The 15,002-nt window shown below is 48.8% G+C and overlaps 3 protein-coding genes across 6 annotated transcripts; 2 read left to right on the forward strand and 1 right to left on the reverse strand.

Annotated features, from left to right (window-relative positions):
- The first annotated feature begins 255 nt into the window (after positions 1-255).
- On the forward strand, positions 256-7,084 carry Tpp1 (tripeptidyl peptidase 1). The gene is made up of 13 exons (XM_026414396.2): positions 256-323; positions 440-511; positions 778-917; positions 2,056-2,206; positions 2,397-2,524; positions 2,662-2,840; positions 2,943-3,141; positions 3,293-3,481; positions 3,740-3,809; positions 4,259-4,379; positions 4,483-4,641; positions 4,811-4,936; positions 5,103-7,084. Exons 1-13 carry the CDS (start codon positions 280-282, stop codon positions 5,241-5,243), a joined length of 1,719 nt encoding a protein of 572 aa, XP_026270181.1. The 5' UTR covers positions 256-279; the 3' UTR covers positions 5,244-7,084.
- Positions 7,085-7,596: 512 nt separating this feature from the next.
- Taf10 (TATA-box binding protein associated factor 10) lies at positions 7,597-8,984 on the forward strand. The gene is made up of 5 exons (XM_026414390.2): positions 7,597-7,859; positions 7,998-8,152; positions 8,372-8,436; positions 8,522-8,636; positions 8,819-8,984. Exons 1-5 carry the CDS (start codon positions 7,628-7,630, stop codon positions 8,906-8,908), a joined length of 657 nt encoding a protein of 218 aa, XP_026270175.1. The 5' UTR covers positions 7,597-7,627; the 3' UTR covers positions 8,909-8,984.
- Positions 8,985-9,068: 84 nt separating this feature from the next.
- Positions 9,069-14,996, reverse strand: Ilk (integrin linked kinase). 4 transcript variants are annotated; one of them, XM_026414388.2, is made up of 13 exons: positions 14,894-14,996; positions 14,350-14,470; positions 11,532-11,697; positions 11,284-11,379; positions 11,031-11,127; positions 10,856-10,939; positions 10,669-10,754; positions 10,420-10,529; positions 10,180-10,307; positions 9,969-10,090; positions 9,776-9,875; positions 9,537-9,667; positions 9,069-9,368 (listed from the first exon to the last, which is right to left on the reverse strand). In XM_026414388.2, the coding sequence occupies exons 2-13, from the start codon at positions 14,436-14,438 to the stop codon at positions 9,219-9,221; spliced, it is 1,359 nt and encodes a 452-aa protein (XP_026270173.1). In that variant the 5' UTR covers positions 14,439-14,470; positions 14,894-14,996; the 3' UTR covers positions 9,069-9,218. The 4 variants fall into 4 exon arrangements, with proteins under 4 accessions (XP_026270173.1, XP_026270172.1, XP_026270174.1 ...); XM_026414387.2 differs by having other exon boundaries at positions 14,350-14,515; positions 14,894-14,995; XM_026414389.2 differs by having other exon boundaries at positions 14,771-14,981.
- Between the last annotated feature and the right edge of the window lie 6 nt (positions 14,997-15,002).

Here is a 15,002-nt window from a genome sequence, read left to right on the forward strand (position 1 = left end):
CCTAAGTTCTAAGGAGTTATTTCTCTTAATCAAACAGCTGGGAATAACCCATGTCTGTAGGCCTCCAGAACCACTCCCTGGTGATGATTCCTTGGAGGCGGGCGGACTTAGGCAGCAGGTGGGGAGCTGTGCTAAACTATGCAGAGAGAGGAAATCTTAATGGTAGCCCCACCCCTTCCCAGCATTCAGGACCATTTGAGAGGAAGAAGCCTTCATCGTCACTAGTTACTAGGCAGGGAGGTGGTGGCCCTGGAAGATGGGGCCCATGTGATCTGTCACATGACAGCAGATCTGCAGAAAGGCGGAATGGGACTCAGAACCTGGTGAGAAATTAGGGGGGCCGGAGTGAAGGGGATCGTGTTGGAAAGAGTACGTGTTGGAGGGTGGGAATATAATGACAGTAAAGCTACCACTAAAACCCACCTGCTGTCCCCCGCAGCCTCCTAGGGCTCCTTGCCCTCATCGTCGCCAGCAAAGGTAGTTACAGCCCGGAGCCTGACCAGCGGAGGACGTGAGTTGACCTAACACTGACTGTCTCCTTCCGAATGCCCTGTTCTGCACCCACTGTCCTGGTCTTAGCATCCCTCACTCTCAAACCAGCTCCTTCTACCTCTATAGCCTCCATAGCCCAGTTTCCCAGGCTTAGTTTGTCATTCATCTTCTGTGATCCTTATCCACTTCTGAGATCGTACCCAAAGTCTCAGCCCCTAATCCAGAACCTTCCCCAACCCACCCATATTTCCCCTCCACATCCTAACCTGTCCCCTGACCTTGCAGGTTGCCCCCAGGCTGGGTGTCCCTGGGCCCTGTGGACCCTGAGGAAGAGCTGAGTCTCACCTTTGCTTTGAGACAGCAGAATCTGGAGAGACTCTCGGAGTTGGTACAGGCTGTGTCGGATCCTGGCTCTCCTCGCTACGGTGCATGTTGGGAACCAGGGCACAAAGTGGAATGCAGTGAAAGACACAGGGCTGGGCAGGGCATGAGATGGTATAAATCACATCAGGGTCATGCTCCTTGTGCCTGACAGGGGAGTGATATAGGGAAGATGAATGGCAGTGACTATCATTTAGGAGTTTTTTTATAAAAAAGTGAATTAGAACTTAACTGTACTACCAAAGTAACATTCTTCCCCCATGTTCCACCTGTTTTCCTCAGTCTAAAGACCAAAAAATGGATAAGGTTAAAGATACAGACTTTATTATCAGCTCTAGATTTAAATTCTGTTACTTACCAGATAAATGAAATAGAACCCATTATCCGTAAGTGCTCATCAACTCAAGTTCCTCTCCCCTTGCTCAAATCCACTCCCATTTCCTCCTCAGACACCAAGGCTGCCAATTTCAACTCTTAAATTATCTTTAAGTTAATCCACATTTGGTCATCTCTCATTGCCCCCAACTCTATTGTTTATTCTTTCTTCTGGACAACTGCCCAGCCCCATGATTGGTCTGCAGTCTTTTTTCCCCTCTACCTCAGTCCCACTGTACTACCTATTGTACTCACAAAAAAAAAAAAAAAAAAAAAAAAGTCTTTCCAACCACTGGATTGTATCCTTTTCTCTAGTTAAAGTCTTTGATGGCAAGGGGACAATGTGTATGTGTGAAGAGTGGAAGTGAGAGGGGGAGGTCTCAGATCACCTGAGAGGGGAGTACTAATGTGTGTGGCTTCATGTAGGAAATAGTGGTTCACCATCATGTTAAGCTTAAAATCAACAAGTATGGTGACAAGAGGTAAATTAGATGTTATGATTGGCTCCAAAAGTTTTGGAAACTTTTATTGGAGATAAAATAGAAAACTTATATTAATCTCATTTGCTTTTCATGATCATGGAAATACATGCTGTGGTGCATCATTTGCAACCTACTGGTCTTTAGGGTAAATCTGTATTTTGTGACCATAGCATTACAAGTCTTTCCAGACATTTCTTCCCCTGGCCCCTAAATACACCCAGCACCTGCACAGGCCTCCCTGGAAAGTCCTGATGTTTATTGTTTGGGGTTCAAAAAGACAGCTTGGGAAAGCTATGAAAGCAAGCCCCTCTTTGAATATCTGCAGGAAAATATCTAACCATAGAGGATGTGGCTGAGCTGGTCCGGCCATCACCACTTACCCTCCACACAGTCAAAAAATGGCTTTTGGCAGCTGGAGCCCGGAACTGCAATTCAGTGACCACACAGGACTTTCTGACTTGCTGGCTGAGTGTCCGGTGAGAGAGAATGATTGCCCCTTATAAAGCATCAGTTGTCCCAGGGAGACTAGAAACCCCAAAGGGAGGGAGTTGAGAGTTTCTTAGAGCTTGTGAGTAGTGATTAATGCATGAGGAGATAATGACTGATTGCCCAGTGGTGCTCTGTTCTGTGTTTTCTGACTTCTGTTTTCTGATCTCTGACCTCCAGACAGGCAGAGCTGCTGCTCCCTGGGGCTGAGTTTCATCGTTATGTGGGGGGACCAGCAAAGATCCATGTTGTAAGGTCCCTACGTCCCTACCGGCTCCCTCAGGCCTTGGCCTCTCATGTGGATTTTGGTAAACCCAGTGGCATTGGTGGGGCTGGGGCAAGCAGATCCAGGGGCTGAGAAGTTTAGATGGGGTTTGAGTGGAGGTGCTCAGGGACAAAATGAGTATTGAAGTCTATAAGATCTCAACCTGACCCCTTTCCACAGTGGGGGGACTACACCGCTTTCCCCCTACATCATCCCTGAGGCAACGCCCCAAGCCACAAGTGGCAGGAAGCGTTGGCTTGCACTTTGGAGTGACTCCATCCGTGATTCGTGAGCGATACAACCTGACAGCACAAGATGTGGGCTCTGGCACCACCAACAACAGCCAGGCCTGTGCCCAGGTGAGCCAAGCAGAGAGCCCAGGGTTCCCCCAGCCTCCCCAAGGTGTCTTCAGTGTCTTACCACTTTCTGACTCATGATTCCTGCTCTGACTCCTTCTATAGTTTCTGGAGCAGTACTTCCATGACTCAGATCTTGCTGAGTTCATGCACCTCTTTGGTGGCAACTTTGCACACCAGACATCAGTAGCCCGAGTGGTTGGCAAACAGGGCCGAGGCCGGGCAGGGATCGAGGCCAGTCTGGATGTGCAATACCTGATGAGTGCTGGTGCCAATATCTCCACATGGGTCTACAGTAGCCCTGGTACTGCTAAGAGGACCACCTGGTGGGGAAGTGGGTTGGAGGTGGTTGTTGATCCCTGTTTTGACAAGGGAATGCCATGAGCTAAAGAGATCCTGACAAACCCCCAATGACTACCTTTGTGCCCACCTCTCAAAAAAAAAAAAAAATCCAGGACGGCATGAGGCACAGGAGCCCTTCCTGCAGTGGCTCCTCCTGCTCAGTAATGAGTCATCCTTGCCACATGTGCATACTGTAAGCTATGGTGATGATGAAGACTCCCTCAGCAGTGCCTACATCCAGAGGGTCAACACCGAGCTCATGAAGGCTGCCAGTCGGGGTCTTACCCTGCTCTTTGCCTCAGGTGAACTCCTACACTGAACTTAGACATTCTATCCCAACCCACCCAGCTTGGGAGCTTTGATCCCCCACCCCTATGACCACTGAACCTGATCTCTGACTCATAATCTGAACTCAGAACCTCAACAGAGACCAATGACATAACCTCTAAACTCTGACCTTTTGCAGTAAGAGCTGATAAACAGATTTCCTCCCTAGCACTTGAACCTACATACCAAGCTCTGACCAACTAATATAGGTTCCAAATTTGTCTATCTGTTAGGTGACAGTGGAGCTGGGTGTTGGTCTGTCTCTGGAAGACACCAGTTTCGTCCTAGTTTCCCGGCCTCCAGGTAACTACTCCAAACTACCATTTACCTGTGATCACATATCTTTCACCTGTGACCTTGTGATTTAGCACCTTTACCTTAATTCCATCAGGTGTTCCTATCGCTCAGCCTTCAGTTTAACCTGCCCTGATTGCTGCACTCCCTCTCTTCTTCCTATAGGTTCTAGGCCTCAAGTCTCCTGAGTGGGACACAGCTCCCAGTTGTTCCTCTTCCTCAGTCCCTAGGCATTTTAGTGGCAGATTAAGTTGAGTGTTCTCTAGAGAAAAGTGTGTGTGTATAAAAATTATATATATATATATATACACACACATATATATCAGCTCAGACCATGCCTTGAGGCATGTGTACATGCTTCCCATAGAGTCTAGTCTCTCCAACAAGATTTAAGCCATGCTTACTCATCCACACAACTTGGAGGTCCTGTATTATCTGAATGCTGTCTTCTCCCTTAGCCCCTATGTTACCACAGTAGGAGGCACTTCCTTCCAGAATCCTTTCCGTGTCACAAATGAGATAGTTGACTATATCAGTGGTGGTGGCTTCAGCAACGTGTTCCCACGGCCTTCATACCAGGTACATGCATGTTTGTGTGGAGAGATAAGAGGTTGGGAGATCCTCAGTTCAGCAGACTGATGGGCAAGCTACAGGTGAGTACTTACTCAGAAGTGCTTTTCAGGAGGAAGCTGTAGTCCAGTTCCTGAACTCTAGCCCTCACCTGCCACCATCCAGTTACTTCAATGGTAGTGGCCGTGCCTACCCAGATGTTGCTGCACTTTCTGATGGCTACTGGGTGGTCAGCAACAGTGTGCCTATTCCATGGGTTTCTGGAACCTCGGTGAGAATCAGCCTTACTCCAAATGCCCTCTCAGTAACTACCTCCTACCTCTAGCACCTTGCCCCTAGAGCCCCTGATTCATCAGAGACCACTAATCCTTTCAAACATTCATCCCCAAAGGTCCAATCATTCAGAAACCCTGACCACTACTTGCACCTTCACCTTGCAGGCCTCTACTCCAGTGTTTGGGGGACTCATATCCTTGATAAATGAACACAGAATCCTTAGTGGCCACCCCCCTCTTGGCTTTCTCAACCCAAGGCTCTATCAGCAGCATGGAGCAGGACTCTTCGATGTGAGTGTGGATGGGAAGGGTATATAGATGTCATTTGAGTATGGGATTGGCTAAGATGAACTTGGGGGTAATTGTGAGTTGGTGATATCTGAACACAGGGTAAGGAGGTTCAGTCTGTCGGTACTTGTACCAGCAGACCCAGGTCTAATGCCCACTTCCTCCCTAGGTAACCCACGGCTGCCATGAGTCCTGTCTGAATGAAGAAGTGGAAGGTCAGGGTTTCTGCTCTGGCCCTGGCTGGGATCCTGTGACAGGCTGGGGAACACCCAACTTTCCAGCTTTACTGAAGACATTACTCAATCCTTGACTCTTTCCTGCCAGGAAAGCTGACTTGTCTTCTGTCCTATGATTGGTGAATCAGTTCCTTATTCTGCCTTTTTGGAAGCCCTACTGAATCCTCAAAAATTGCAGACAGCTCATCTCCCTAACTCTGAAATGCTGTGTGAGCTTGGCTTCACTCCCCACCCTACCCTGCACCTTCATACTCAGGTGTCCTTACTCCTGCCTCGGGATTCCTCAACAAGATGATAACCAGAAATTTTTGTCTGCCCTTCCCTTCACCTCTTCCTCTTTTCAACCAGAAATGTGAATACAGGGTGAGGACGTGGTCTGTCATTACTGGTTACAGCAGGCTCAGATCTGATGACCACCACTTCATGTTTGCTCCTCAATTCACTGCAGTAAGACCTCTGCTCTCATCTTTTATTCTTTCCTCCCCTGATGCTAAGAAACAATGGCCTACTTGCTGCTTCATCCAGTGCAAACTACTCAATCTTTCCTTGATGGTTTTTCCATTATAGTTGCCCACTTATTCCCTTTCTTTAACTTCTAGTGCATAACTTCTCTTACCACTCTTGTCTTCCTCCTTCACAGCTTCACCTGCTCTGCTTCCTCTTGGAATACTGGTGTTCTTCATTGCTCCATTCTTAGTCTTTGGCTCTTATCATTTTTATCATTGTCTCCTGGAACAAATTACTAGCATCTATAGCCATCCCCATCTCACTAAATAAGATTTTCTACCCAGTAATGATTGATACTCAAATGTAAGATATGCAATACTTGAAACTTCATCTCCTTTCACACAACCTCAAACTATTCCATCTTTTGTTTCTTCTTGGTAAATGATACTATACTTTTTCCAATCAAGCTAGAAACCCATGTCCCTTGACTCTCATTTTCTTCATCCCCCAACTACCTTAAATCAACAAGTCCTACTGATATTACCTCTTAAATATATCTTTATCGATGCAAAAGTCCTTCCAATTATATTTCTTAAGAACATCTGAATTTATTTTTCTCTTTCCATCCCCACTGCTACTATATTAGCTTGAAGCCATATTCTTTCTCCTCTAAATTACAGAAAACCCTTGTAAAAATAGTGTCCTTACTTTTGTACATCCCTATTCCACCTTCTAGAGTGAAATACAAATCCCATGAAGCCATTTACCTGATAGAAATGCTTTGAAGATTACTGGATGATGTTAAGGTAGTGGGCGGTAGGCAATGAAGAAAATGAGAGTCAAGGGACATAGGTTTCTGGCTTGATTGGAAAAAAATTGATCCTGAGTAGCAAATCATTGTTCCTCTATTTGCCCCAAGGGCCAAGAAACTCTTACCCTAGCTGAAGCTCTCCAGTGCCCAGAACACCACCCCCTGATACAACTGCCTACATGATTTACATGATTCTTTCAAGACTCAGCTCAGAAATCACTTTCTGATTCCCCGAGGCTAGCTGATTTTGGTATGGCAGAAAAAATAAACTTTCAAAACCAAACCTGGTTGAATCTTGGTTTTGTAGGAGAGAAACTTGGACAGTAAATTTATCTGAGACCGTTTCCTCATGTAAGTGGGGATATCACTACCTGCCTTTCATAATCAGGGAATAAAATTAAGTGGAATCATGTTGATAGAGTGCCTGGCACCTGGAGGTGGGTAGCATATGTTCTCGTCCTCCCTTGCACTGCTCACCTGTGTCTACCTCTAGCATTGTTAACTACCGCAGAGTATTGAAATTGCCAGTGTGTTAGTTTCCAAGACCGTTGGTGCCTAGAGGACTAGAATTTTGTCCTATTTAACTTTGTATTTCCAGGCTCTAGCTCAAGAGTTGACAAATAAGAATTAAATAAATGTTGTTGACAACCTCACGTTTACACTCGTTGTGATTTGTTTGTTATCTCCTTAGGCTGAAATATCTCCCCTTTCCATCTACAGCAGCGCGACATGCTGCTTTTCTCTCTCAGAGCAATTGGCGGGGCGGGGAGCTTTCTAACTCCATTACGACACTTAAAAGGCTGAATAAGGTAACTACTAAGTATGCAGATTGCCAAGAAGCTCGTAGTCAAGGAGGGTCGGACCGACGGCCCCAAAGCAAGGTCTAAACGTCCATCTGAATGAAGTGTCCCAGACCCGCCCTGTGTCCCGGATATACAGTGTCTCCCATCCGGGCAGAACTGCCGTGGAGTGTTGCGGGATGGAAGGTGGAATGTCTACAGCAGCGAAGCTCCCCACTGTTTTTTTACCCTTCGGTCATTTACCTAACCCGCCCACAAGCCATGGGAGGAGGTGGGACCCACGCAAGAGCTGACACGGTGACAGGCGGGGCGAGTCGCGGAACGTGTGACGTCACCCCGGGTGTGCGTAGCGTGAGCGGAAGCGGAAGCGCCTCTGTTCGCCGCCTCTCCCACCGGCCCGATGAGCTGCAGCGGCTCCGGCGCGGACCCCGAGGCGGCGCCAGCCTCCGCCGCCTCGGCCCCGGGCCCGACGCCCCCGGTCTCGGCTCCCGCTGCGCTGCCCGTCAGCACCGCCGCGGAGAACAAGGCCAGCCCCGCGGGAACTGCAGGGGGGCCTGGGGCTGGAGCCGCGGCTGGGGTCACGGGACCTGTGGCGGCGCGGGCCGGGGAGCCGGCCGAGCGGCGCGGGGCGGGTGAGGGCCGGGACGGGTGAGGGTGAGGGAAACGTCTTGGACTGGGCCCAGCGGCGGGTGAGGGCCGAGGGTACTAGGCAGACCTAGCTGGGACCCTGCGCCCCACCTCTGAGTCTCAGTTTGCTGGTTCTCCTCCAGCTCCGGTGTCAGCGGGCGGCGCGGCGCCCCCGGAGGGGGCTATGTCTAACGGGGTTTACGTACTGCCGAGCGCGGCCAACGGAGACGTAAAGCCGGTGGTGTCCAGCACGCCTCTGGTGGACTTCTTGATGCAGCTGGAGGATTACACGCCTACGGTGGGCTTCCTGCCTGAACACGGCTATTAGGCCCACTGTCATAACAATTTTCAGCTACACCTACGTGCTTTCCAGCGTCTTCTATTGTTTATTCCCTCTGTCCACCCAAACTACGAGCTTCCATCTGATATGAAGACCAGATCTTTTCCCTTACCCTCTTCCCACTTAGACCATCAGGGCACAGGGCTAACACTGACAGTTGTCTTATTGATTTCTCAGATCCCAGATGCAGTGACTGGTTATTACCTGAACCGGGCTGGCTTTGAGGCCTCAGATCCACGCATGTGAGTAAACCCAGGGCAGGACAGAGCTTTGGGTGCTTTGTATGGTTTGTTGTCCATCTCCTCATACCAGTTTTTTTCTCTTTAGAATTCGGCTCATCTCCCTAGCTGCCCAGAAATTCATCTCAGATATTGCCAACGATGCCCTACAGCACTGCAAAATGAAGGGCACAGCCTCTGGCAGCTCCAGGAGCAAAAGCAAGGTGTGAAGGGAAGCTCACTGAGTCAGTAACTACTCTCCACAACAGTAGAGGCTTAATTTATCCAGCAAACCCCTTTGGGGAACTGCATCCTAGGGGAGGTATAAGTCATACTCAGGGTCACCCACATGGGATTGGAATCTGGGATTCCTGTGCTCAGCTGGTACTCTTCCCTCTTCCCTCAGGACCGCAAGTACACTCTAACCATGGAGGACTTGACCCCTGCCCTCAGCGAATATGGCATCAATGTGAAGAAGCCGCACTATTTCACCTGAGCCACCCAACCCAATGTACTTGTCTGTTCCCATGTCCCCACACCAGCCTGTTTTCATAATAAACTTTATTGTGACAGGCGGGGCTGATCCCTCCCATGCTGGGAGACACCTTGTGGCAAGTGACAAAGCTCTGAGCTCAACCCCTTTTGGGGCCACAGTGGTAGGGATGGGAGCAGGGGTTGGGCCCCATATCTGGGGTAGTACCATGACTGGAGGCAGGGGAGGCAACCAGAGGCCTGCTTCTCTGGGGAGGTGTACTCCCCTAACCATGTCTTGACACCTCTGGAGTTCAGGCAGGGACCTTCCAGTCCTATTTGTCCTGCATCTTTTCCAGAATAGGCACAATCATGTCAAACTTGGGCCGCTTGGCAGGGTCTTCATTCATGCAGATCTTCATGAGCTTACACACATGGGGGGAAATACCTGGTGGAATGGTAGGCCGAAGGCCTTCTAGTGCCACCTGCAAACAGAAGGAAAAACAAGGTGAGTCTCAGAATTTGAGTCCATCATGTGAGCAGAGGCCTCTGGTTCTTGAACAGAATGACTGAACAAATTTGGGAAGAGCCTAGGTTCACTACAATGATCATCACCACTTTTGCAACACAAGTATATACAGTTCTACACTCACCTTCATTCCAATCTCCATATTGGAGAGGTCAGCAAAGGGTACCTCTCGTGTCACCAGTTCCCATAGAAGTACTGCAAAACTCCACATGTCTGCTGAACGTCTGTTTGTGTCTTCAGGCTTCTTCTGCAGAGCTGGGGGAATAGCCATTGTTTGTTTCACCTGTCTAGCCTATCCTGTCTCTGCCCCCTCTATTATTGAGCTGATCTGCCTCTACCTCCCAACGTGATGCCCTCACCCACCTTCAGGGGCCACCCAGGCAGGTGCATACATGCGCCCAGGGCATTGGAAAGAAAACTTGACATCGGCCATGCTGATTCGGGCAGTCATGTCCTCGTCAATCTGAGAAAGAAGATACATGGAAGCAGGTGAGTCCCATTTTAGATAGGCAAAGGCTTTTGGGGCCTGGGCCAGTAATGAACCTGATGGCCTCACCATTACACTTCGGCTGTTGAGTGCATGTCGTGGGATGAGGGGCTCTAGTGTGTGCAGGAAAGCCATGCCTCTTGCCATATCTAAAGCAAATTTCACAGCTTGGCTCTGGTCCACGACAAAATCTAAGGGGAAGCAAGAGTCAAAACAGTTTGAAGAAGATGTGTACCCCTTCTCCCAGGCCCTCCCTGACAAGTCCAACATTCCTACTCACTGGTGCCTTCATGTAGTACATTGTAGAGGGATCCATATGGCATCCAGTGTGTAATGAGTGTAGGGTGAGGAGCAGGTGGAGACTGGCAGGCACCTAACACTGGGAGCACGTTCGGGTGTGAGAAAATCCTGGGAGAGGGAAAGATTGTCCCTGGCTGAGAATTATGATAAAAGATCTCCCCTTTCTGTACCATTCAGAGTTCCTCGGAACCAGCAACTTCCAGTTTAGACCTTGCCCCACCTGAGCCGGGGACACTCCTCATTGAAGTCCCTGCTTTTCCTTGTACTCCAGTCTCGAACCTTCAGCACCTTCACGACAATGTCATTACCCTGCCAGCGGCCCTTCCATAGCTGAAGGACAAGTACAGGTTAGGAGGCTTTAAAGCCACCACTTCTTTGTCTATTAACTGGGAGGAAATCTTAAAAGCAGGTGCAAAGCAGGTAATTTGTGGGGGTTTTGGAAGGGAGGGACAAGAAGGGGAAGAGTCACCTCTCCAGAGTGATTCTCATTGAGCTTCGCCAGAAAGTTGAGCTGTTTAAAGTCAATGCCCGAGTGTTTGTTCAGGGTCCCGTTTCCTAAGAATATGGGCAGGTCAGGCACCCAGCTTTGCCCTAATCCAGCCCAAGGAGCCCAGGATAACACTATTTCAACCCCTCCCCCCACAACAGTGACTCACTGGGCCGAGTACGGGTGGTCCCCTTCCAGAATGTGTCCTTGTATGGAATACGGTTGAGATTCTGACCCATCTTCTCTGCCCGTTCTGGGGAAGAAAAACAGCCTGAGTTGTGGTAAAGAGGAAGGACACAGGCAGGGAAGGACAAGACAAGAGAACCAAGGGGTAAGGGATGGACCTCGGAGAAGCTCTCTCAAGGGTGCCTTGGCTTTGTCTACAGGCATCTCGCCATACTTGTTACAGATGCTGACAAGGGCTCCATTAGCCACCAGATCCTGGAATGAAAAGGTGGTTTTGATGAGTACCCCTGCTACTTCTCTGGCAGTCAACAATCCTTTTGAGTGTCACATGATAGTACCGATAGGATAGGTTGAGGTTTTAGGCTCACTTTGCTTCTTACCCGTCCCAGGACTTGGGGCCTGAGTACTCACCTCTGCCACTTGATCCTGGCCCCAAAAACAGGCATAGTGTAGAGGCACATTCCCATGCTCATTCACTGCATTGATGTCAGCCTTATACTGCAACAGCTGGGCCCCATGGCCAGACAAAAAGAAGAGATAGAAGGCAGTCAGTCCCAAATGTGTTCCAGCATGGAAAATGGGAAGGCACCTTAGATTATAAGTGCCTGCTGACCTCATGGTATGTCTGTGATATGGATGATGGAGGGTTTTGTGCATACCTTTTGTACAATATCACGATGTCCGTGACTAGCTGCCAGATGCAGGGGGGTGTCATCCCCACGGTTCATCACATTGATCCGTGCCCCCCTCATGATCAGCATCTCAACCACTGCAGAGCGGCCCTCTCGGCAGGCCCAGTGCAAGGGAGAAAAGCCATGATCATCCCTTAGAAAAAGGGCAAGAGTCACTGAGCTGAAGGTGGTCTGAGAAAAAGCTTTGATTCATGAAAAACGGATGGTTATTCTGTACACACTCTGGTAAGGCTCCCTTCTCTAGGACTTCTCATTCATGCCAGCAACTTCCAATTGTCCAATTCACTTTCCCCTGAGCTTGCCACCCAACCAACCATCTAGAAAACTTAACTTCATGGGAAAGGAAACACACTGTTTAACTCTGATATTGAAAACTAATATCTAAAAAGGAATGGAATTAAAAATGATGTTTTGGAGGGATTTATAAAGAAAAGGGGAAATGCTTTTGATTACTATGAGAAAACACCACACAAAACATGATTCTCCTACTTAGCAGTAATGGACAGAAAGTATGAGAAGGTTGTTTAGAGTGAAAACCATCCCTGTTTTTTTCTTTTCCCAGGGCATATGTTTTATAAAGTAAAAGAAGTGTACAAGCAAAACAATTGGGTGGGAGCTAGGTCGGCCTGACAGCTTGGAGCCATAAAAGGAAATTCCCTCTTGTCCTGGGCTTTTGATCTGAGGGGCGGAGCAGGGGGCGGTCCCAAGCCCTGGCCACAGCCTCCGGATGCCTTACTGCTGTGGTCACTTCCTGCGGGGGCTCTAGACGGGGAGCCTGGAACAGATCAAGGGTCTGGCCACCCAGGTGCCCCAACGAGTTGAAGAGTGTGTGCGTGGGGAGGGGGGCAGGGGGGTTGCTTTTAATGAAATAATTTCCTTTCCACATCTGTCCTCTTCTGCTCACAAATAGCCAAAGTTTTCCCAGGAAGTGGGTATCCCCGGAAGCTTCACCCTCACCCCCCAGCTTTGCCTCCCAAACCTTCAATTTATACCCTTATCAGCTTCCAGCAGTCTGTGACCCCAAATTTGACGGCATAGGTATGGGCAAAAGGGTTCTGTCCACTGTCAGGCTGTTTGTTACTTCAAAGTCTGGACTATTATCTCAAGCAGGCCTGCAGGGAATTAACCACCATCTCATATCCAGCATATAGACAGTTTGGGCTCCCACACTCTAGTACCTCAAACCAGCAATGAAATCTTCCGATATCACCAATGCTACCTCTTCACCTTTTGGCAGTGAGGAATCTTCAAATATGTCTGTCACACTGGGCAGCTCTGCCTAAACCTCTAAATTTCCTCAGAACAGAATAATTACTGTACCCACTCTCTTATCAGAGTACCCTTTATGAATTATATGGGAAATGAAACTAGTGATTTTGCAAATTATTAAAGAAAAACAGCATAAGACTATTGGAACCAGTGCAGCCTGGACTAAGATGATAGATGATCCTGATCTCTCAAACCTAAAGAATAATCACTCCCACACTTTTCCAAAAAAAAAAAAAAAAAAAAAGCTAAAAAATTAAAATCCACTCTCCTGAATTGCCAACACTACTGCTTGTCTTGGTTTCTTGCGTCAGGCAACATTGAAAACTAATCCACATTTATTTTCTCTTATTTCCTCACCTCCCATTCACTTTCCACCTGCCCAAGTCACCACCTTGAGGACAAAGATTATCTATGGTTGTGGGACTAGCACCCACCACAGGAGGTATTCAGTACAGTTCCTCAATTGAAGGAACCCTATGTAGTTTGATTTCTTCACCAATTAATCATCTGAAACAGCACTCAGAGATCATAAAATATATTCTAATTGTAAATGCAACAGTAACTTCAAAACATTTAGGTTCTTTTACTTCTCAGTAGCCTATACTATTATTCACCATTCCCTCTGTTAATACATGTATTCTCTAACCTTTATTTTCTATTTCTTCAACTTCTGATTGTATCTTTTCAGTCGGCCAGGCTTTTCATCTCCTACTGAGACAATCTTCACTATCATGTACAAGCTACTGTATCTCCAATCTGCTTACAAGTCAGATCTCTCTCCTGAACTCCAAATCTATGTAAACCTACTTAACATTTCCAAGTTGCTGTACAATCACCCAAGTTTAATATGTACAGAACAGAAAGCCTCAACCTTCAGTTTTCTCCATCTCAGTAAAAGCAACCACTAGATCTGTCCAAGTGCCCAAGTCAAAGCCATCCTTCATTTTCCACACCAAGCCCATTAATTTTTCATCCTTAAGATTTCTGGAAGCTGATCACATCTCATTTTACATCTTCCCAAATGTGATCCAAAACATCACTTCTAGGATGAACTAGGAAATTGCATGCTTTTCACAAAGCATCTAAGATGATACTCATGGAACATCTTATCACTACACAACCTTAAAACCAAGCTCTTAGAATAGAAGCATGACTCCTGCAGGTCTCTCCAGCCCTTTCTCTTGTTCTTTTTCACTTATACCCAATGCTCCATCCCACAGAGCTCTTCTATCCTCCAGCAACATGTAACTCCAGACAATATCCTGGCATTCTGTGCTGTCTTGCCTCCTAACGTTTGCCCATGTAGTTCATTAAGACTATGAAGCTCTTTGCAGCCTCTGCTTGTGAAACTTCACAGTTAAGATTCGGCGCAAACACTGCTTCCTCTGTGGAGACCCTTTGCCCACGACAGGCTGTGCTTAGCGCTCATTACATTGGATGGCTAAGTCAGCAGTCCCCCACTGGATGTGAGCACCCCACGTAGTGGAGAAAGAGACTTCCAACCGCTTCAGCTCACCCCTGGTTGAGATCGTTCTCCGTGTTGTCCAGCCACAGGCGCACGGCAACCGCGTTGCCCTCCCGGCACTGAGTGAAAATGTCGTCCATAGCAGCGTCCCGGCGAGGGGGAAGCCTGGGGACTGTGGGGGTTCCCAGGGAAGGGGGATGAGCCCGAGCTTTATCCGCTAGAGGGAAAAGTGTTGGTGCTGAGGAGGGGGGTGGGCGTTGTGCCCTGGCTAATAGTGGTCTGTGAGAGAGTTCAGGGAGAGTGGATATTCCCCTGGGCGCGAGGGAAAGGAAGGTCCAGGAGGGGTAGGAGTGATCACGAGGCTATCTCCAGAATCCAAGTCGCACAGCAGGCGCGGAGACCCTACCCTCGAACAGCGCTCTGAGTGGGGGGTGGGGGTGGGGGATGGGGAAGTGGCTCTGGCTCCGTTTACCCTGGGAGACAGGATGGGGGTCCTTCCCGAGGATCGCTCTGGTTCCCTACTCAGAACTCAGGCTGAGTGAGGAGTAACGGGTTGGCAGTCTTGGTCAGCGGGCGCCGGTCCTCCCGCACTCACCGGGTCTCGGGCTGGAGGCGCCTTCTTCGGGGAACTCCCGTCCGGCCGCGCCCGCCGCCCGGCCCCGCCCCACCCTGGCCCTCTACGGCCACCGCGGGCGGCCTTCCCT

Source organism: Urocitellus parryii, chromosome 4 (assembly GCF_045843805.1).
Source record: "Urocitellus parryii isolate mUroPar1 chromosome 4, mUroPar1.hap1, whole genome shotgun sequence".
Classification (NCBI taxonomy): Eukaryota; Metazoa; Chordata; class Mammalia; order Rodentia; family Sciuridae; genus Urocitellus; species Urocitellus parryii.